The sequence below is a fragment of the Molothrus aeneus genome, chromosome 9 (assembly GCF_037042795.1).
Source record: "Molothrus aeneus isolate 106 chromosome 9, BPBGC_Maene_1.0, whole genome shotgun sequence".
Lineage (NCBI taxonomy): Eukaryota > Metazoa > Chordata > Aves > Passeriformes > Icteridae > Molothrus > Molothrus aeneus.
In genome coordinates, this window is record NC_089654.1 from 16,834,222 (window position 1) to 16,848,591 (window position 14,370).

Below are 14,370 nucleotides of genomic sequence, written 5' to 3' on the forward strand. Positions count from 1 at the left end.
TTATATCTAAAAGGCTTGTATTTCAGTGTTATTTCAGAAACAACGAGGGAAAGAGAAAGAGAGAAACCCCAGCCTTTACTTTCCCCCTTCACAGTCATTCAGGCTGAGCTGTCAACACATGGCTCTGTCCTCTTCTTTCCTCTTTGAGCTCCTGTTCAGAAAGGTAATGCCAGGGTCCATGTTCAAGACAGGGTCCAGCAGGGAAGCCAAGGGAGTCTGTTCTCATAGTGTTGTAGCGCTTTCCGTACTGCAGTTGGGACTCATTTCAGGCCGTGCTGTGTCTCCCGGTGTCTCCGTAAATCCACCTTTCGTTGGAAGCCTTTGCCACACAGATCGCAGCCAAAGGGCTTGAAGCCTGTGTGCTTCCGACTGTGGGTGATGAGGTTGGAGCTTTGACTAAAGGCTTTTCCACACACCTGGCACTTATGAGGCTTCTCACCTGTAAGCAGAAGGTGGGAGAGAGAGAGAGGCTGTGAAGAAGGCAAGATGCTGATTATGTGAGGCCACAGCAAATATATACACTGGTACTTAAAGCTTATCAAAGAGATTTTTGTGTGATTACCTAAGTCATTTTTACAAAAAGACATGGAGTTGGGAGCCCAAGACAGAGCATTAGCTGAGCAGGCCTGGACTTGGGTGCACCTCCATCAGCTCAGCATAGTTCTGAGAGTAGCCTGAAGCACAGAGTGCTCTCAGGACACCACAACTTGTGAGTGTATTTGTCTGCATGGGCTCTGTGAAGTTTAAACTGGCTTTGTGTCCTAGGGATATGAGGAACTCCTAAGAAAAGTGATGAATGCTTGACATTGATTACTATACCATCAGCATAAAGGCAGGTGAAATAGGTAGATAGAAGTTGTTAAAACAAACCCAGTGATCTGGGGTCTGTCCCCAAGGGAGGTATGAGGGCCATTAAGTGAACCCTGAAGGGCAGGGTTCATCCAGGGTTCTCTCTGTTCCCCACACTGCAATGCTAGCAGTCAGAGCCCTGAAGTTCTCCTGCAAGCAGATAATGTAAATGGGAATAAATACAGCCTCTGGAACTTCTACACAGGAGTCAGTGACAAAACTCCATGGGAGCAGGATCCAATTATATTTTCCTACTGTTTATTATCAAATAACAAATAAAAGGGAACCCAACCACAATAACAAGCCGGATTTTCAGAGTGGCTTTGCACCTGCAGAGCCCACTGGCTTCAGCTGGGAACAGCATACTCTTTGGGTGTTTGAAGATCAGATTCTTAGAATCAAAAAAAAATAGTGCAAAGTGTGCTTAAGGCCCATTTCACAAGTATATGGTGCATATGAAAGGAATCCCTCATTCAGTTAAAGACCTGCTTTTATATTAGCAATTTAAAAGCCCAGGCACAGTTTCTGATCTTACAAGAAAATAATCTGACTTAGAATTTGTCTGAAATTCTACTTAATCAAGCATAATTTGAAAAAGTTACTAAGGAGATACTTCTTCTATTATTTCATAAATAGTTCATTTTCATCCAGCAAGATTCAGTGAAAAATCTTTATAAGTAACATTTATTATTCACAGTTTGTCACCTAGAAAAGTCACAGCCAAGCAGTGCTACATATAGTGCCATTTCTCTACATATTTGCCCTTTTTAGGCTTCACCCTTTATATCTGCTAGTGGCCACTATCAGGAAAAAGGATTTTGATCATCTGAACCATACATTTGTCCAATACAACTGATATTTCATGTCTACAGGTTCTTCCATATCTTACACATTCATTTTCCTCTACTTCAAGTGAACCGTGCAGGTCTGAAAAGCAAGATATTCTTTTAATGATTTCTGATAAACCTGACTTCTCACTGAATGATACTTTTGAAACAATTTCCTTTGGTGATTCACCTGCACTTTATATTAGTTTCCATGTTTATTAGTAACAGTGAAACTTGAGAACTCTGCACCTCTCCTTCTATTCGGTATCAAACTGTAGCCATTTCTCAGAAAGTCCAGGTGGAAGTGCAGACAATCTCTGAACAAATATTTAGACTAAGACCTAGGCCCTCTAGTTTAGTGTTTGATCTAGAGGAGGAGACTCCTGTTGTTCCTATTGTAAATTGGTAGATCCTGCAAAAAGCAATGCTGTAATCAAATTCACCTGTCATTTTCCCGGGACCTCAGCTGTAAATCAAGGCCACACGAATATAATACTCTACAAATCATCTTACACAAAAGCCCTGTGAATAAACATTGGTGGATCCTATTAAGGGAACACTGATTGGATTGCGAGGATTTTTGTAGGTTATTTTGCAGCTGCTGTCCGTTAAACTTCCTCCAGATCACCCTGCTTTGCCCAAGTACAGCTCAGATAACATGAACAGCAGCAGGACAGTGAGAGGCATAGGGAGGTGTGCATGCTGTCCCAGCTGAGGAGGAATGGGCTGCTGCAGAGAAACCTCTGAGACCTGCCCTTGTGCTGGGGCTGACACTAGCAGTTGCAGGGCTGACCTGTGTGAATGAAGGTGTGTTTCTTCATATCAGATTTCTGGTGGAACCGCTTCCCACAGTACTGGCACGGATAGGGTCGGGTGTCTGAGTGGATGAGCAGGTGGGTGGAGAGAGTAGAAGATCTCTTAAAACTCTTGCCACAAATCTTACAATCAAAGCTGCGTTCCTGCAGAGAGATGAGCCCAGACACACACACATCACACCAACGATCTCATCAGCAACAAACTGCCCAGCAGCACATGAGTGTCGCCCCTTCTGCATTAGCAAGAACTTACACTTCTCCAGAGAGCTGGACTGGCCTACACAGATAACACTGGCTTGATAGCAGCACCACATGATAAAAACGATAATACATCTTCTCCTAGTGCTGTGCACTACTAAAATGTAATTGAACAGCTCTTCCTGCTGGCAGGAATGGCCAGGTGGGAGCAACCCCAATGGACTAGGCAGAGTCTGCCAACACACTTTATCAGAGGCCTGAGACACAATCACTCTACTGGGAAGCCCAACAGCTGCAGCACTGTTCAGAGGCCACCTCTCCACTGTACACAGGAAAGTGGGTGCCAGGGGCTGTTTGGGTCTCTTGGGAAATCCCTCTGGTAGACTGAGATCTGGCATGGTAACAACTAACTGCTTTTTTTAGTTACATTAAAATTCAAGTGGAAGGTATGTAGAGCACCTGGGACAAACAGCTTTTCAGCTTACTACTTTAACATATAAAAACAAATATATTAAGATCTTATTGTCTTTCACCTCTCCCTCACACACTCCTCTCCATTAGTTTCTTATACCACATTTCATCTCTTCTTTACATCCCTCAACTTCCATTGCACCTTCCTCTTCCTTCTTTGCTTTCTTCAATGCTTTCACAGAATCACCTTCTTTATTTGGCTTTTATGCATTCTCCCTAAAATGCTGTCCCCTTCATGGACACATTATGCAGTGCTGCTCTTTTCACCATTGTTTCATGGATAATGAGATATCTCCCTTCATTGTGTGCTCTGCTGGTTGCACACTCACAAAATTATAAAGAGCAAAAAAACATTACTGTAACTCTATCCTCCAAAAGTCAATCTGAAGAAGGAAGATTTGCTGGGTCAGGTGGGTGGGGAAGGAGAAATATGGCATGGTATCAGCAGGTGGAAAATGTTACAAGTCCTCCTACCAAAATTAACCACTATATTCTTTTGGTGTGTGACTCAGTGTGTTGAGACGGGTGAAGTCAGTGCCCTATACCTGAATGGTCGTTTAGATGTTCCCTGCACTGACAAAAATTACTACAAACAAGGGAAGACTCACTTCTTTGTGGGAGGGAGGAGAAAGAATGAGGAGTGCTGCATCAGAAGAAATCACACTGAGTTGCTTTAGCTGTTAAAAAAATAGCCAACGTCTGCATTACAACTTCCATCTCTGAGAGTGAACATTTATTATTTTCTGTTACTTCTTGAGTGCCACAAGTGCACATTGCTTAATACAGACTATGCATGCAAGGTCTGAAGAATAGAAACAAAGCCTGTGTTCTTTAATTATCTGATAGCTCCTCTGCACACTAACCAGCCACCCTTTCCTCTGATTGTCACCATATTCTTCACCTACAACTGCCCACTGCAGCTCTCCCACGTTCTCTTCCCCTCCTCAGTATAGGTCCCTGCCTCCTTGCCCTGTATTTGCCTTTGTGGCTTCCCCAGCCAGCAGAATAGAGCAGCTGGCCCTGGCCCCCAGCCGTCCATCCTGGCAGCCTGCCTGCTCTCACCTGCGAGTGCACGGCCTTGTGCTGCTCCAGGCTGACTGCATGGCCGAAGGTCTTGCCACACATGTCACAGGCAAAGGGCCTCGTGCCACTGTGTGAGCGGCGCACGTGTACCTCAAGGCCATGCGGTGTGGAGAAGACCTGAGGAAATAGAGTACACAGCGTCAAGGTTGCCAGGGAGAAAGGGCTGGGGGGAGTCATATCCAGTGTGGGAGAAAGGGATCCCTACCTTGCTGCACTTGACACACTTGTAAGAGCCAGCGCTGATGAGCAGTGGGCGGCACAGAAGGTCAGACTCCACTTTGATGCCACCTGGCCCCTTCTCCTGCTGCAGTCCAGGCTGCGTTTCGGCATAGAGTCCAGGAGCTGCTGCTGGCGGCCGCTCAAACAGCCCCGGGCCCGGGGAGCTGAAGTCACCATACAGTCCCAGGGAAGAGCTGCACTCGGTACCGTAGAGGGCGGGCTCCGAGCCTCGGTCGCAGAAGAGCCCCAGGGCTGAGGTCCGCTCCAGCGTCGGGCAGGGCCTGTAGCTTTGCACAAGGTGCCTGAGCTCGGAGCCACCCAGGCTGTTCCACATGTAGGGTTTGAAGGGGACCGAGAAAGGAGGTGCTTCATCTAGGGACGGACACACAGATCTCTCTGAGGCTGTGGAAACACAAGGGCATGGGAATTGGTGTGCTTCACAATCCACACTATAATGAGGCAGAACAGTCTCAGCACCCAGGCTTATGTCCAGAGCCTGACCCCTGTACTGCACTTTGAGGCTGCCCTTTCATCTCAATGGGAGGACATTTTATATTGCATATTACAATCTGAGTGTCCAGTACTAATTCCTTACCCAATTATTACTCCAGCCAAATTATTTAAAGCCAACATCAATTTTGTCTACCTCCATCTCTGGATACCTCGTGTGTACACACTGATCTGACTAGTGAGACTCCAAACAACTCAGTCTGCAACTTCCTACAGTTTTATCTGCAGCTTCTTTGAAACATGTATGTACTGTATTCTAAGATGGACATCAAAGCTGACAGTCTACATGTTTAAGCTCTGATGGAGATCACACACACACACGTGTGTATATATATGTGTGTGTGTGTCTGTGCGAATATAACATTACAGAGGTGCCAGGAAGAGCAAATGTGCTGAAATTTACCTGGTCAACAAAATGAAAAAAACTTGTTGCACAATTTAATGCCCAAATCTAGTCTCTCAACTTCATGCCACAACTGACCATAACTATACTGCAGAATAACTTAAATAATGAACAACTTCTGAGGTGCTTGCATGTTATGCTTCACTTTTTCAGAAAAAAAAAATACTTCTCATCTGAAAGAAAATCATAGTTGTTTCAGATTGCTCTGAGGTTCCCCATATAAAGAAATTGAGTCCAAAACACAGTGCTTTGTAAAATCATTGGGATGGGCCACATCAAAACCTGAAGACACAAACCCATTTTCCTAGCAGTCGTAATCGAAGCAAATTTCCACCAGGGCAAACTTAAATGGCTTCAGCAGGCTCTAAGAGGTTTGCCTTCAGCAGTGGCATCTGACCAATTCAGTGGGCACATGAGTCACACTTGGGGAGCGGAGTCTGATACAACGGCAGGAGCACAGCTTTTGAGAGGAGTCTCTAAAGGCACAACTGCTCAAGGAGCCTCACATGGAGGAAAGCACAACTGGGGTGGAACATGAGGCACCAGACCCCAACAGTGTCTGCCAGAGATGCTAATTAATGCCTGAGGTGCACTGCTTTCACTCCTTATCATAACAGGCAGCAGCACTGGCAAAGTCAAATGTCTCCACTGGACAAGTTTTAGTGAGGCAAGGAAGAGATGAATCAATTAACTACTGAAATGCTGATGTCTTCATGGAGATAACTGGCTTCCCTTATAACTTGGGCTTCCAGAGTAACCTCCTTTAACCAGAAACTTGTCCACCCACAATGAATCTCTTACTTATTCATGTCAGGTCCCACAGCTTTTTCAGCCTTTGGCAAACCAAGATAAATGGGGGTGGACTAGGCAAAGAAGGCACAATGTGTTAGGCTATCCACTTGGATAGGCAAATGGTCACCGAGGGGTTACAGAAATTCCTACAGGCAGTAGGAAATGAGGTTAAAATTGAGCTTTGAATGACTTGACTTTTCCTATCTTTTACATAATTTCAGATGTTAACAGTCTCAAATTCTTCCATTGAAATTAGCAATCTTTTGGTTGGAAATATCTGCACAAATACCAGCTGGGACATTTGAAGAGAGTGATGAAATCAAATTAGTTGACATGGTGTTCAGCATGATTTTTCCTGTTCTGCACTGACTGCAAAGTTGTGGTCAGCATCACATCATCTATCTTATGTCTTTGCAACCAGTTTCAGTGTTGCCATCTCACATGATTTTATCACAAAATTCAAACCTATCTTAAAGTCCCAGCTCTTGAAATGGCATGATTTCATCAGGCCTTCAGCTCTGCTTTTGTTTGTTCTTGTTATAAGTTTATTTTTTCCTTTTAAAGTCAACTTGTAGCTCAAACTGTAAGAAAAGCATGAAAACATAAACCCTCAATATTTCAACACTAGAACTGAATATCCATAAGGTATTACTTACAATCTTGATTTCTGAGCCAGCTCATTGAGTGAGAGGGAAGGCTGACCTGATTTTTGAGCCCTTGGAATTGGCAGTACAGTATACAATGAACATTGCACCACAGATCAGTTTGCGTGCAATGTTCCTTCCATCACCTCACATGCTTTGGAGCCCTCTCAAGCACAAATGCAGGGTATTTCCTCACAGTATACTCAAACTATCTGAGCTCAATGGCAAAGCAACCTCCAAACTCTGCTCTCCCACACTGCAGGACATTTCTGTATGTGCCTCTTCTCCACAGCATCTAGGGGGGAGCAGAGACACAGAGAAATATTCTCCCTCATTTTCCTAGAAATTCTGTGCAGCCGTTATAGAGACTACTTCTGGGAAAAACAAAACAAAACAAAATCAGTGCTTGTTTTTGAAGGCAAGACAAACTCAGCCTTAAACGGTTGGGAACAGATTGATATGCACAGCAAAAAAAGATTGGAGCATCCTCTTACACAAAACACCACATTTTCTGCACAACTCCATTATACCCAGGAAAAGCCTTTCTCCTTCTGCAGCATCAACAGGCTCATCAGGAGCTACTACTACTGCTGCACTGAGCTGCCATGCACCTTCTGCATACGCACAGGTGTGTGATTAGACATATGTAGAAAGTGAGATTAAATAAAGTGATTTGTACTGGTGGAGTTAACAGCTATTATATCTGTATGTTGTATGACTGCCTACATCAGCAGCACAGCACTTCAAACCAAAGTGAAATAAATACAGCTTTCACTGCATATTGAATTGCAACCTGCACCTATGTTCACTTCCAGAGATACAGGAGTGGTAGTACTACTCACCACGCACACCTTCAAGCATGATTGAGAACCATCATTTCTCACCTGCTCTGCCTGGCAAAGCACAAAAATTGTGCCCCATCCAAACACAATTGTAGGAATGCAGTCTCTCTCCACTGCACGTGTCAGAAGTGACCTAGACACAAATTCCAGCTTCACACTGAGTCTAAGAAAGCAGCTGGAAGGCAGAGGGGCTAGAGGAGGTGAGCTGTGTGAGGAAGCCCAACTATCTAATCCTGTTACCACTGCCTTCATCATTAATATAATGGCACGTCTCTCAAGGCACTGAGATTCATTTAATAAAGCTCTTACGTGCTTGGAGTCCTATACATTCCCAAACCTCCTTTGAATGGGATCAGACAGCCCCAGGATTGCCCATCCCACCCTGAAGAATCTTGATCTGGGGACATCGTCCTCATTTTGTAAAGTTATCTTCCCTGGACAGCCTGATGGTTGGCCAAAAGCTGATGAATGTGAGGGAAGAAATGTGAGGGAAGGAGGAAAAGGCAGAGCAGACCTGATAAAATACCTGCTCTATTTTACATCTATCTTTTTGACACCCCGTGAAAATGGTCTGTGCAGAAATCGTAGTTATTTGGGAAAGGAGGAGCAGGAAAAATTCATTAGAACAAAAATTACACACATTGCTACAGTCTGTGCAGAAATATTACCAGAAGAGTAACGCAGCAATGCTGCATTTGGTCTGGTGTGTCATTTGCACAGACTGAAAGTGTCCTGTGGCTGATGCTGGACAGCATTTTGTCCCCTTAACGGAGCTTAGGACTCTTGAAAGAAGATGCGGCTTTAAAAGCGCAAATTCAAATCATTACAATTAGCCATTCATATGCATGAACACTGCAAAGACGAAGTGGGAAAGAGTGGCGAACCGGGCTAAGTATTTTTTTGCTGGCGTCTGCTGTCAGTCGGTAAAGCTGACACAATTTTTCCTTCATCAAGACAAAAATTGTCCTTTTTCCAGCTGTCTCTTTTTAATCGAGGCAATAAAAAGTGGTTATATATATATATATATACATATTTTTGTTCTAAAATGACACCATTGTATTTTTAAATGAGATAAGTATTTGTGCCAGGCTGGGGACAGCGTCTTCCACTGCTCCAGCCACATCAAAGGCAGGACAAGGGAGCTAGAGACAGGCACTGCAGCCATAAGTGTGAGTTTCCTGGATTTGGGGTGTTTAAATCTGACCATCATTGGGTTTTTTTTCCCTCTGTTTTTTACAAATGTGTTTTTAGAAAAGAAAAATAAACAGGCATTTAAAAAACCCAAACCAAACAAAAATACAAAGAAACGAAAACAGAAAACAAAAAGAAAACCCCCAACCAAATAGTAAAAGAAAGGGCGTTAGGAAAATGTCTAGCAGGCTGTACAAAACACAAAATCAGCTCTGTTTACTGCAGGTATATAAATTGCCTATACTGTCTAAAAAGACTGAAAAATTCTGTGGAGGCACGACCCTGTAGGAGAATGCTAGGACCTTTTAAACATAACCTGGCTTGCCTCTAACAATTAATCACAAATCAAAAAATAACACCCCATGTCACGACAACTTTCCTGCTGTAGCCTGTCACCTGCTGCTCTCTCAGCAGCACAATACGGGCTGGAAAAGCAACCCAAAAGAGGGAACCCGAAAACGAGGGGAAGGAACAGATTCTGGCAAATCTGGGGGAAAAGTAATGATAATTTTTAAAAGGGACAGGCAAATCTGTCCCTTATACTCGTTTGTGGTGGTGGCGCATAGCCATGAGATGCATGGTCCAGTGCCCCACGGCACGAGCACGGACATGCAGCCGGACCCTCGCTGAGCGCTGCTCGCCTCAGTCCTACCTGGCGAGACGGAGGGCGAGGGAGGTCTCCAGAAATCCTCGAACTCGGACACTCTGTCACAGACACTGCCCTCGCAGCTGGGCGCTGACTCGGAGGTGCCATCGGCAGCCTCGGTAAGGTGGGATTCTGGGGAAAAGCGCCCGCGGGAAGGCTCCGGATCGGGCAGGGCGGTGCGGCACAGCTCCGTGTCCTCGGGGATCTTGCAGGGGTCTGCAGGGCAAAGGAGAAGAGGGAACTCCTCAGTGTGGGTCCGTGGTGGGAGCCAGCCACCTCCCGCGCGGCCCGCTCGCGCCAAGGTTTGATGCCCGACTCTCTCCAAGCCCGCGTCAGCCCCTCAGGCGTCCCGCAGGGGCTGCAGAGCGACCGCCCGGTGCCGAGAGCACCGAGGTGATGTCGGGCAGGTGGGCAGTCTCCGAGTGAGGATGCGACAGAGGGATTCCTACCTGCACAGATCTGGGCTAGCACCGTCTCCAGCCGCAGGCTGTAGTCCTCGTCAGCGGAGCGAGGCTGGTGGTAGCTGTGCGCTTTCTTGCTCTTCACTAGGAAGGACCTCGGCATGGTGGGGTGCTGTCACGGCCGGCGCGGCCGCACTCTCTCTCGAAGAGCCGGGCACGGCAGCGGCGGCGAGCGTCACCCCCGAATCTCCTGCGGGGCGGCGGCGGGGAGGCGACCTGCGGAAAGGCGCCGCGCCCGCCGGTGAGGGCCGGGGGCGCCGGCCAGGAGGGGCCGCTCGCCAGGGGCAGCGTGCCAGGTGGCAGCGCGCAGGTGGCTCCGGCCACCGCCCCCGGCCCCGCTCGCCTCGCCCCCTCTTCCAGGAGTGCAGATAACTCAGCCTCCAACCGCCCCCAGCCAACGCCTTTTACCCCCCCTTCCTTCCACCGTGGCCTTGGGGCCGCCCCGGACACGCTCCGACAGCCGCTGCCGGATTGCGGGGAGCAGGCAATAACAGCAGCTGGCACCGTTCTTCGGACGAGCGGGGGCTGAGTGAGCTAGGGGGTGCGGTCGGGTGTTATCCCGTCCCTCCAAGTGGGCACACCGCGCCTCCGTGTTTGCCCCTGCGCCGGCAGCCGCGGCAGAAGCGGTGCCATCCGAAACAGCTTACCACGTCCCACCACCCTGGACGGGCTGGCCGGCGCGGGGTTGTTACCGGGATGGGAGGGGGAGTCGTTACAAACCCGACAGCCCAAACCTGGCGCCTGAGAGGCTGCTGCTGTCGGAGGGACTGATTCACCCATCCCGCGCGAACCACGATAACACGAAAACGAACAAAACGGAATCTCTCCTCCAGCCCGCAGCTGTCGGCGCCGCGCCACCTTGCAGCTGCGAGCACCGAAAGCCGGGGCGGGGAAAGGAGACAAGGTGGGAAATCTCCTGCGGGAGTCGGGGGGGACCGGGTTAAACAAAACTACCCCGAGCCGACTCTTCGGGAGAAGGCCGGAGAGGTTCATTCGAACCCATCCAGCACCGGGCCGCCTCTGCCGTTACACTTGACTTTAATCCACGTTCGTTTGGGGGGATAGGGGACTTCGGAGGGTTGCAAACGGGGAAGAGAGGGAAGAGCCCCAGCCCACCAGCTGGGGCCCAGGAACTGCCCCGCAGGTGGCGGCACTGGCTGCGCCACAAAGCTCCGGCCCGTCCGCGCCCGGCAGGGGCAGGGCTGCTCAGCGCTGGCGGGGAGGCGCCGCCCCCCGGGTGGGAGCGTTGCTGCCCGGACCCACCTGTGCCTGCGTTCATCCTTGAGCAGGGGCTAGCAGCCGGCGGGCCCGCACGGAGGAGGCAGAGAAATCAAAGCGGCCCGATAACGCGTTACCCACCCGCGCCCCGACAGCAACCGCTGCGGCAGCCGTTGGGGGCTCCGGGCTCCGGCGCCTCTCCTGCCGCGTGTTTCCCTCCAAAAGTCACGCCGCGGAGGCGCCGCCGGCTTCCCAAGGCCGAAGCTGGCCAGGCAGGTGCCAGGCCCGTGGGAAGGCAAGTCCCGCAGCCCACCTGGCCGCCGCTCGCCCCGGCTCCCGCTGGCCGCGCCCGCCTGGCGGCCGTCACTGCGGGGGCGCGGGGCCGGCGCCGGACCGCGCGGCTGAGACAGGGCCGGAGCGGCGCGGGGTCCCAGACGAGAGGAGAGGGGTCGCTGCCGCCCCAGCCCGCCCGCCGGCAGCTGCCCACGCGAGGCGAGAGAAGCGAGAACGCTTACCCATTTGGAGGGCCGAAGAAAGCTGGGCTGCGGACGGGGTATGCGCGGCAGCCTGCTAATTTGTGTGACTTTAAATTTAGCCTCCCTTTAAGGAGCAATGGTGCTTGAGTTGGCTTTTTTTTTTTTTTAACTTTTCTGTCTCTCTCAACTCCTTCAGAGCTCGGCCCCCTAAACCACAAATTCCACTTCCTGAGCGTTAGTTAGGAGCTTCTGCAAAAAAAAAAAAAAAAAAAAAAAAAAAAAAAAAAAAAAAAAAGCGCCAAAGCCTCACAAATCAGTAGTGTTCCCCGCCTCTGTTTCTCTCTCAGTTTTCCTTAAATGAAAACGTCTTACCGTATTCCACCTCACAGAGCTCTCTGAAGTGACATCGAAGTGTCATTCTGGAATCGGGCGTCTCGTTTCTCTCGGGGTTCTGCTCTAGAAATTACACACATCTATCTGAACTATTCTTGGATCCCCTTCGACTTCCGCAACGAGAACAAGTCACAGATTCAAAACACAGATTGATTCGGGCGGGCAGAGGGCAGGGGCTGGGGCAGCCGGCGCTCGCCCTGCCCGCTCCGCGCCGCATCCCCTTCCCTTGGCCCGGCAGTGGGGGAACACACCGCCCTCCGCCATCGGGCCGTGCATGGCGTTGTTATCGGGGCTAAGGCCGGGCCCTGGGCGCGGAGACCTCTCCTAGGCTTGAAATAACTTGTTGTGGAAAACTCTTCTGGGATAAATACGCCCAACGGCGCTGAAAATACCTTAAGAACCAAACCTAGAGGTTTGCTCATTTCCCTTCGGATTTAGGTAATGGTTAAATATGGAAGGGGTAGGCGAGAGGTGTCGTCCCCCCGTCCCGTCCCCCCCACCCCTCCCGGCTACTGTTGCTTGACAGCGATTCCAACACTAAGCGGAGCGGAGCCAGGCAAAGTGGGGAGAGATTGCCCTCCTCCTCGTCTGCGTGCCGGTGCTCAGGTGCTAACTCGGGGAGGATCCGTGGGGCACCGCGACGAGAACGGTAACGGGATTCGCATCAGGCAGCATCCTGCACCAGTGGGGACCCCTGCGTTGCACAACGGGGAAGCCTGCTCCCTTCTGCAAAAAGCAAAGGGGTCGCCTTGCTGTATGCACACACACGACCCCAAAATACAGTTTCCCAGGTCTGACCTCGGATTCCTAATGCAGCCAGGAAGTCAGGCTTAGGTCTTCGGTATCTTTCTGAGGCGGTTCTGGGCTTCGGTCTTAGACATCTCAGGCCATCAGCAACTTCGTTTCAGTGACAGTAGGGTCGACTAAAGTGCGACACTGCAGTGAGCGATTCGAGGTTTAACACCATTTCCCGTTCAGAAACGACAGAAGCAAACTTCAGCTTCCCTCACGCTCAGGAGTATGCTGGCTTTGAGACCAGATGCTTATTTTTCTCCACCAGTCCCGAAGTATTTACAGAAAAATTAGCCACTGGGTTCTTGTGAGCCCCTACGGTTCATAGGACTAGCCCGACTTCCCAAAATCTAGCTAAGCAAGTGACCACCACCTCGAGTAAAACTGTCCAACAGCTGTGTGATGCTTTACTGTGACACAAAAGGAAGCTGAAGAACACGACTGATAGCTTCATTTTTGCCGGAAAGTTCCTGGCGCTGGGCACAGCAGTTTTACTTTTCACGGTCGCCTTGCTGCCATCAGCCTTAGGTTGATTACTCCGAAGATCATTCACGCCTTTAGCTTCAAGAATCAATGCTGGAATCAGTAGAAACAACGAGATTAGAACAACTGAGTATAATTTCGTGTATGTGTCTCCGTTGACTCACTGTTACTTTTTGCAAAACAATCTTTCTCGTTTGCTTCTGAAATGGATGATAAATTCATGCCCTTTCGTTTACCTTGCTACACATCTCTCTGACTGTGTAATGAAAGCACCAGAACACATTAAATTACTAGTAACGCTCATAAATAATTGTGACCTGGTTACAAGAAAATACACATTCGGCTGTATATATGTAAATTTAAAATGTGTACAGGTGCTGCTGTGGGCTGCAAGGCGTGGTGATCTCCGTTCGGAGGGTATTTGCAGCCTTCCAGGAAGCGGGATGGGCTGCCGGGCGCCGAGTGGCTCCGCTCGGGGCTGTCCTGCGGGAGGCACCCTGCTGAGCCCCTTGAGCTCAGCCCACCTGCGGACGGCCCTTTCTCACCTACTGCTTCCTAATCAGGTTAAACCCCTTCAGCAGAAATAAATAAATCAAACGAGTGAACAAAGCAAATGCTAAATCCAGCATATAATCTCTCGTGTGAACGTGGGTGCTGCACGGGCACAGGGAACGCACCTCCGGCTCCTGGGATGTCAGATTTCTCAAACGATTAGAGGAGAAACGGTACGAAACCGGCTGTGTTTCGTGTTTTGCAAAACTAGTTCGTGCTGAAGCACATCCTCTACCTTCCCGGATCTCGGCTGGACGGGCGATTTGTTTCACGCCTCCGGTGAGGACGGGGGAAGCGGGGCGCGGGCGCTGCCCACCGAGCGGTGCCGAGGATGACCCGAGGCTGCCTGCGAAGTTTTGTCTTTAGCCCTGTCACCGGAAGGTGCGCGAGCAGCAGCTTTGCCCGGGACGTGGCGGACTGCGGGTCATGACCCGGACCGGCGGTAGCGGGGGCCGTGAGGGCTCGCCCAGCCCGCTCTGCCCGCTCTGCCCCGCGGGGGCCGGGC

At 49.7% G+C, this 14,370-nt stretch overlaps 1 protein-coding gene across 1 annotated transcript; it reads right to left on the minus strand.

Annotated features, from left to right (window-relative positions):
• Positions 1 to 260: 260 nt before the first annotated feature.
• GFI1 (growth factor independent 1 transcriptional repressor) lies at positions 261 to 10,054 on the minus strand. Its single transcript, XM_066555926.1, has 6 exons — positions 9,926 to 10,054; positions 9,497 to 9,695; positions 4,449 to 4,864; positions 4,223 to 4,360; positions 2,470 to 2,635; positions 261 to 439 (listed from the first exon to the last, which is right to left on the minus strand). Exons 1-6 carry the CDS (start codon positions 10,052 to 10,054, stop codon positions 261 to 263), a joined length of 1,227 nt encoding a protein of 408 aa, XP_066412023.1.
• Positions 10,055 to 14,370: the final 4,316 nt, after the last annotated feature.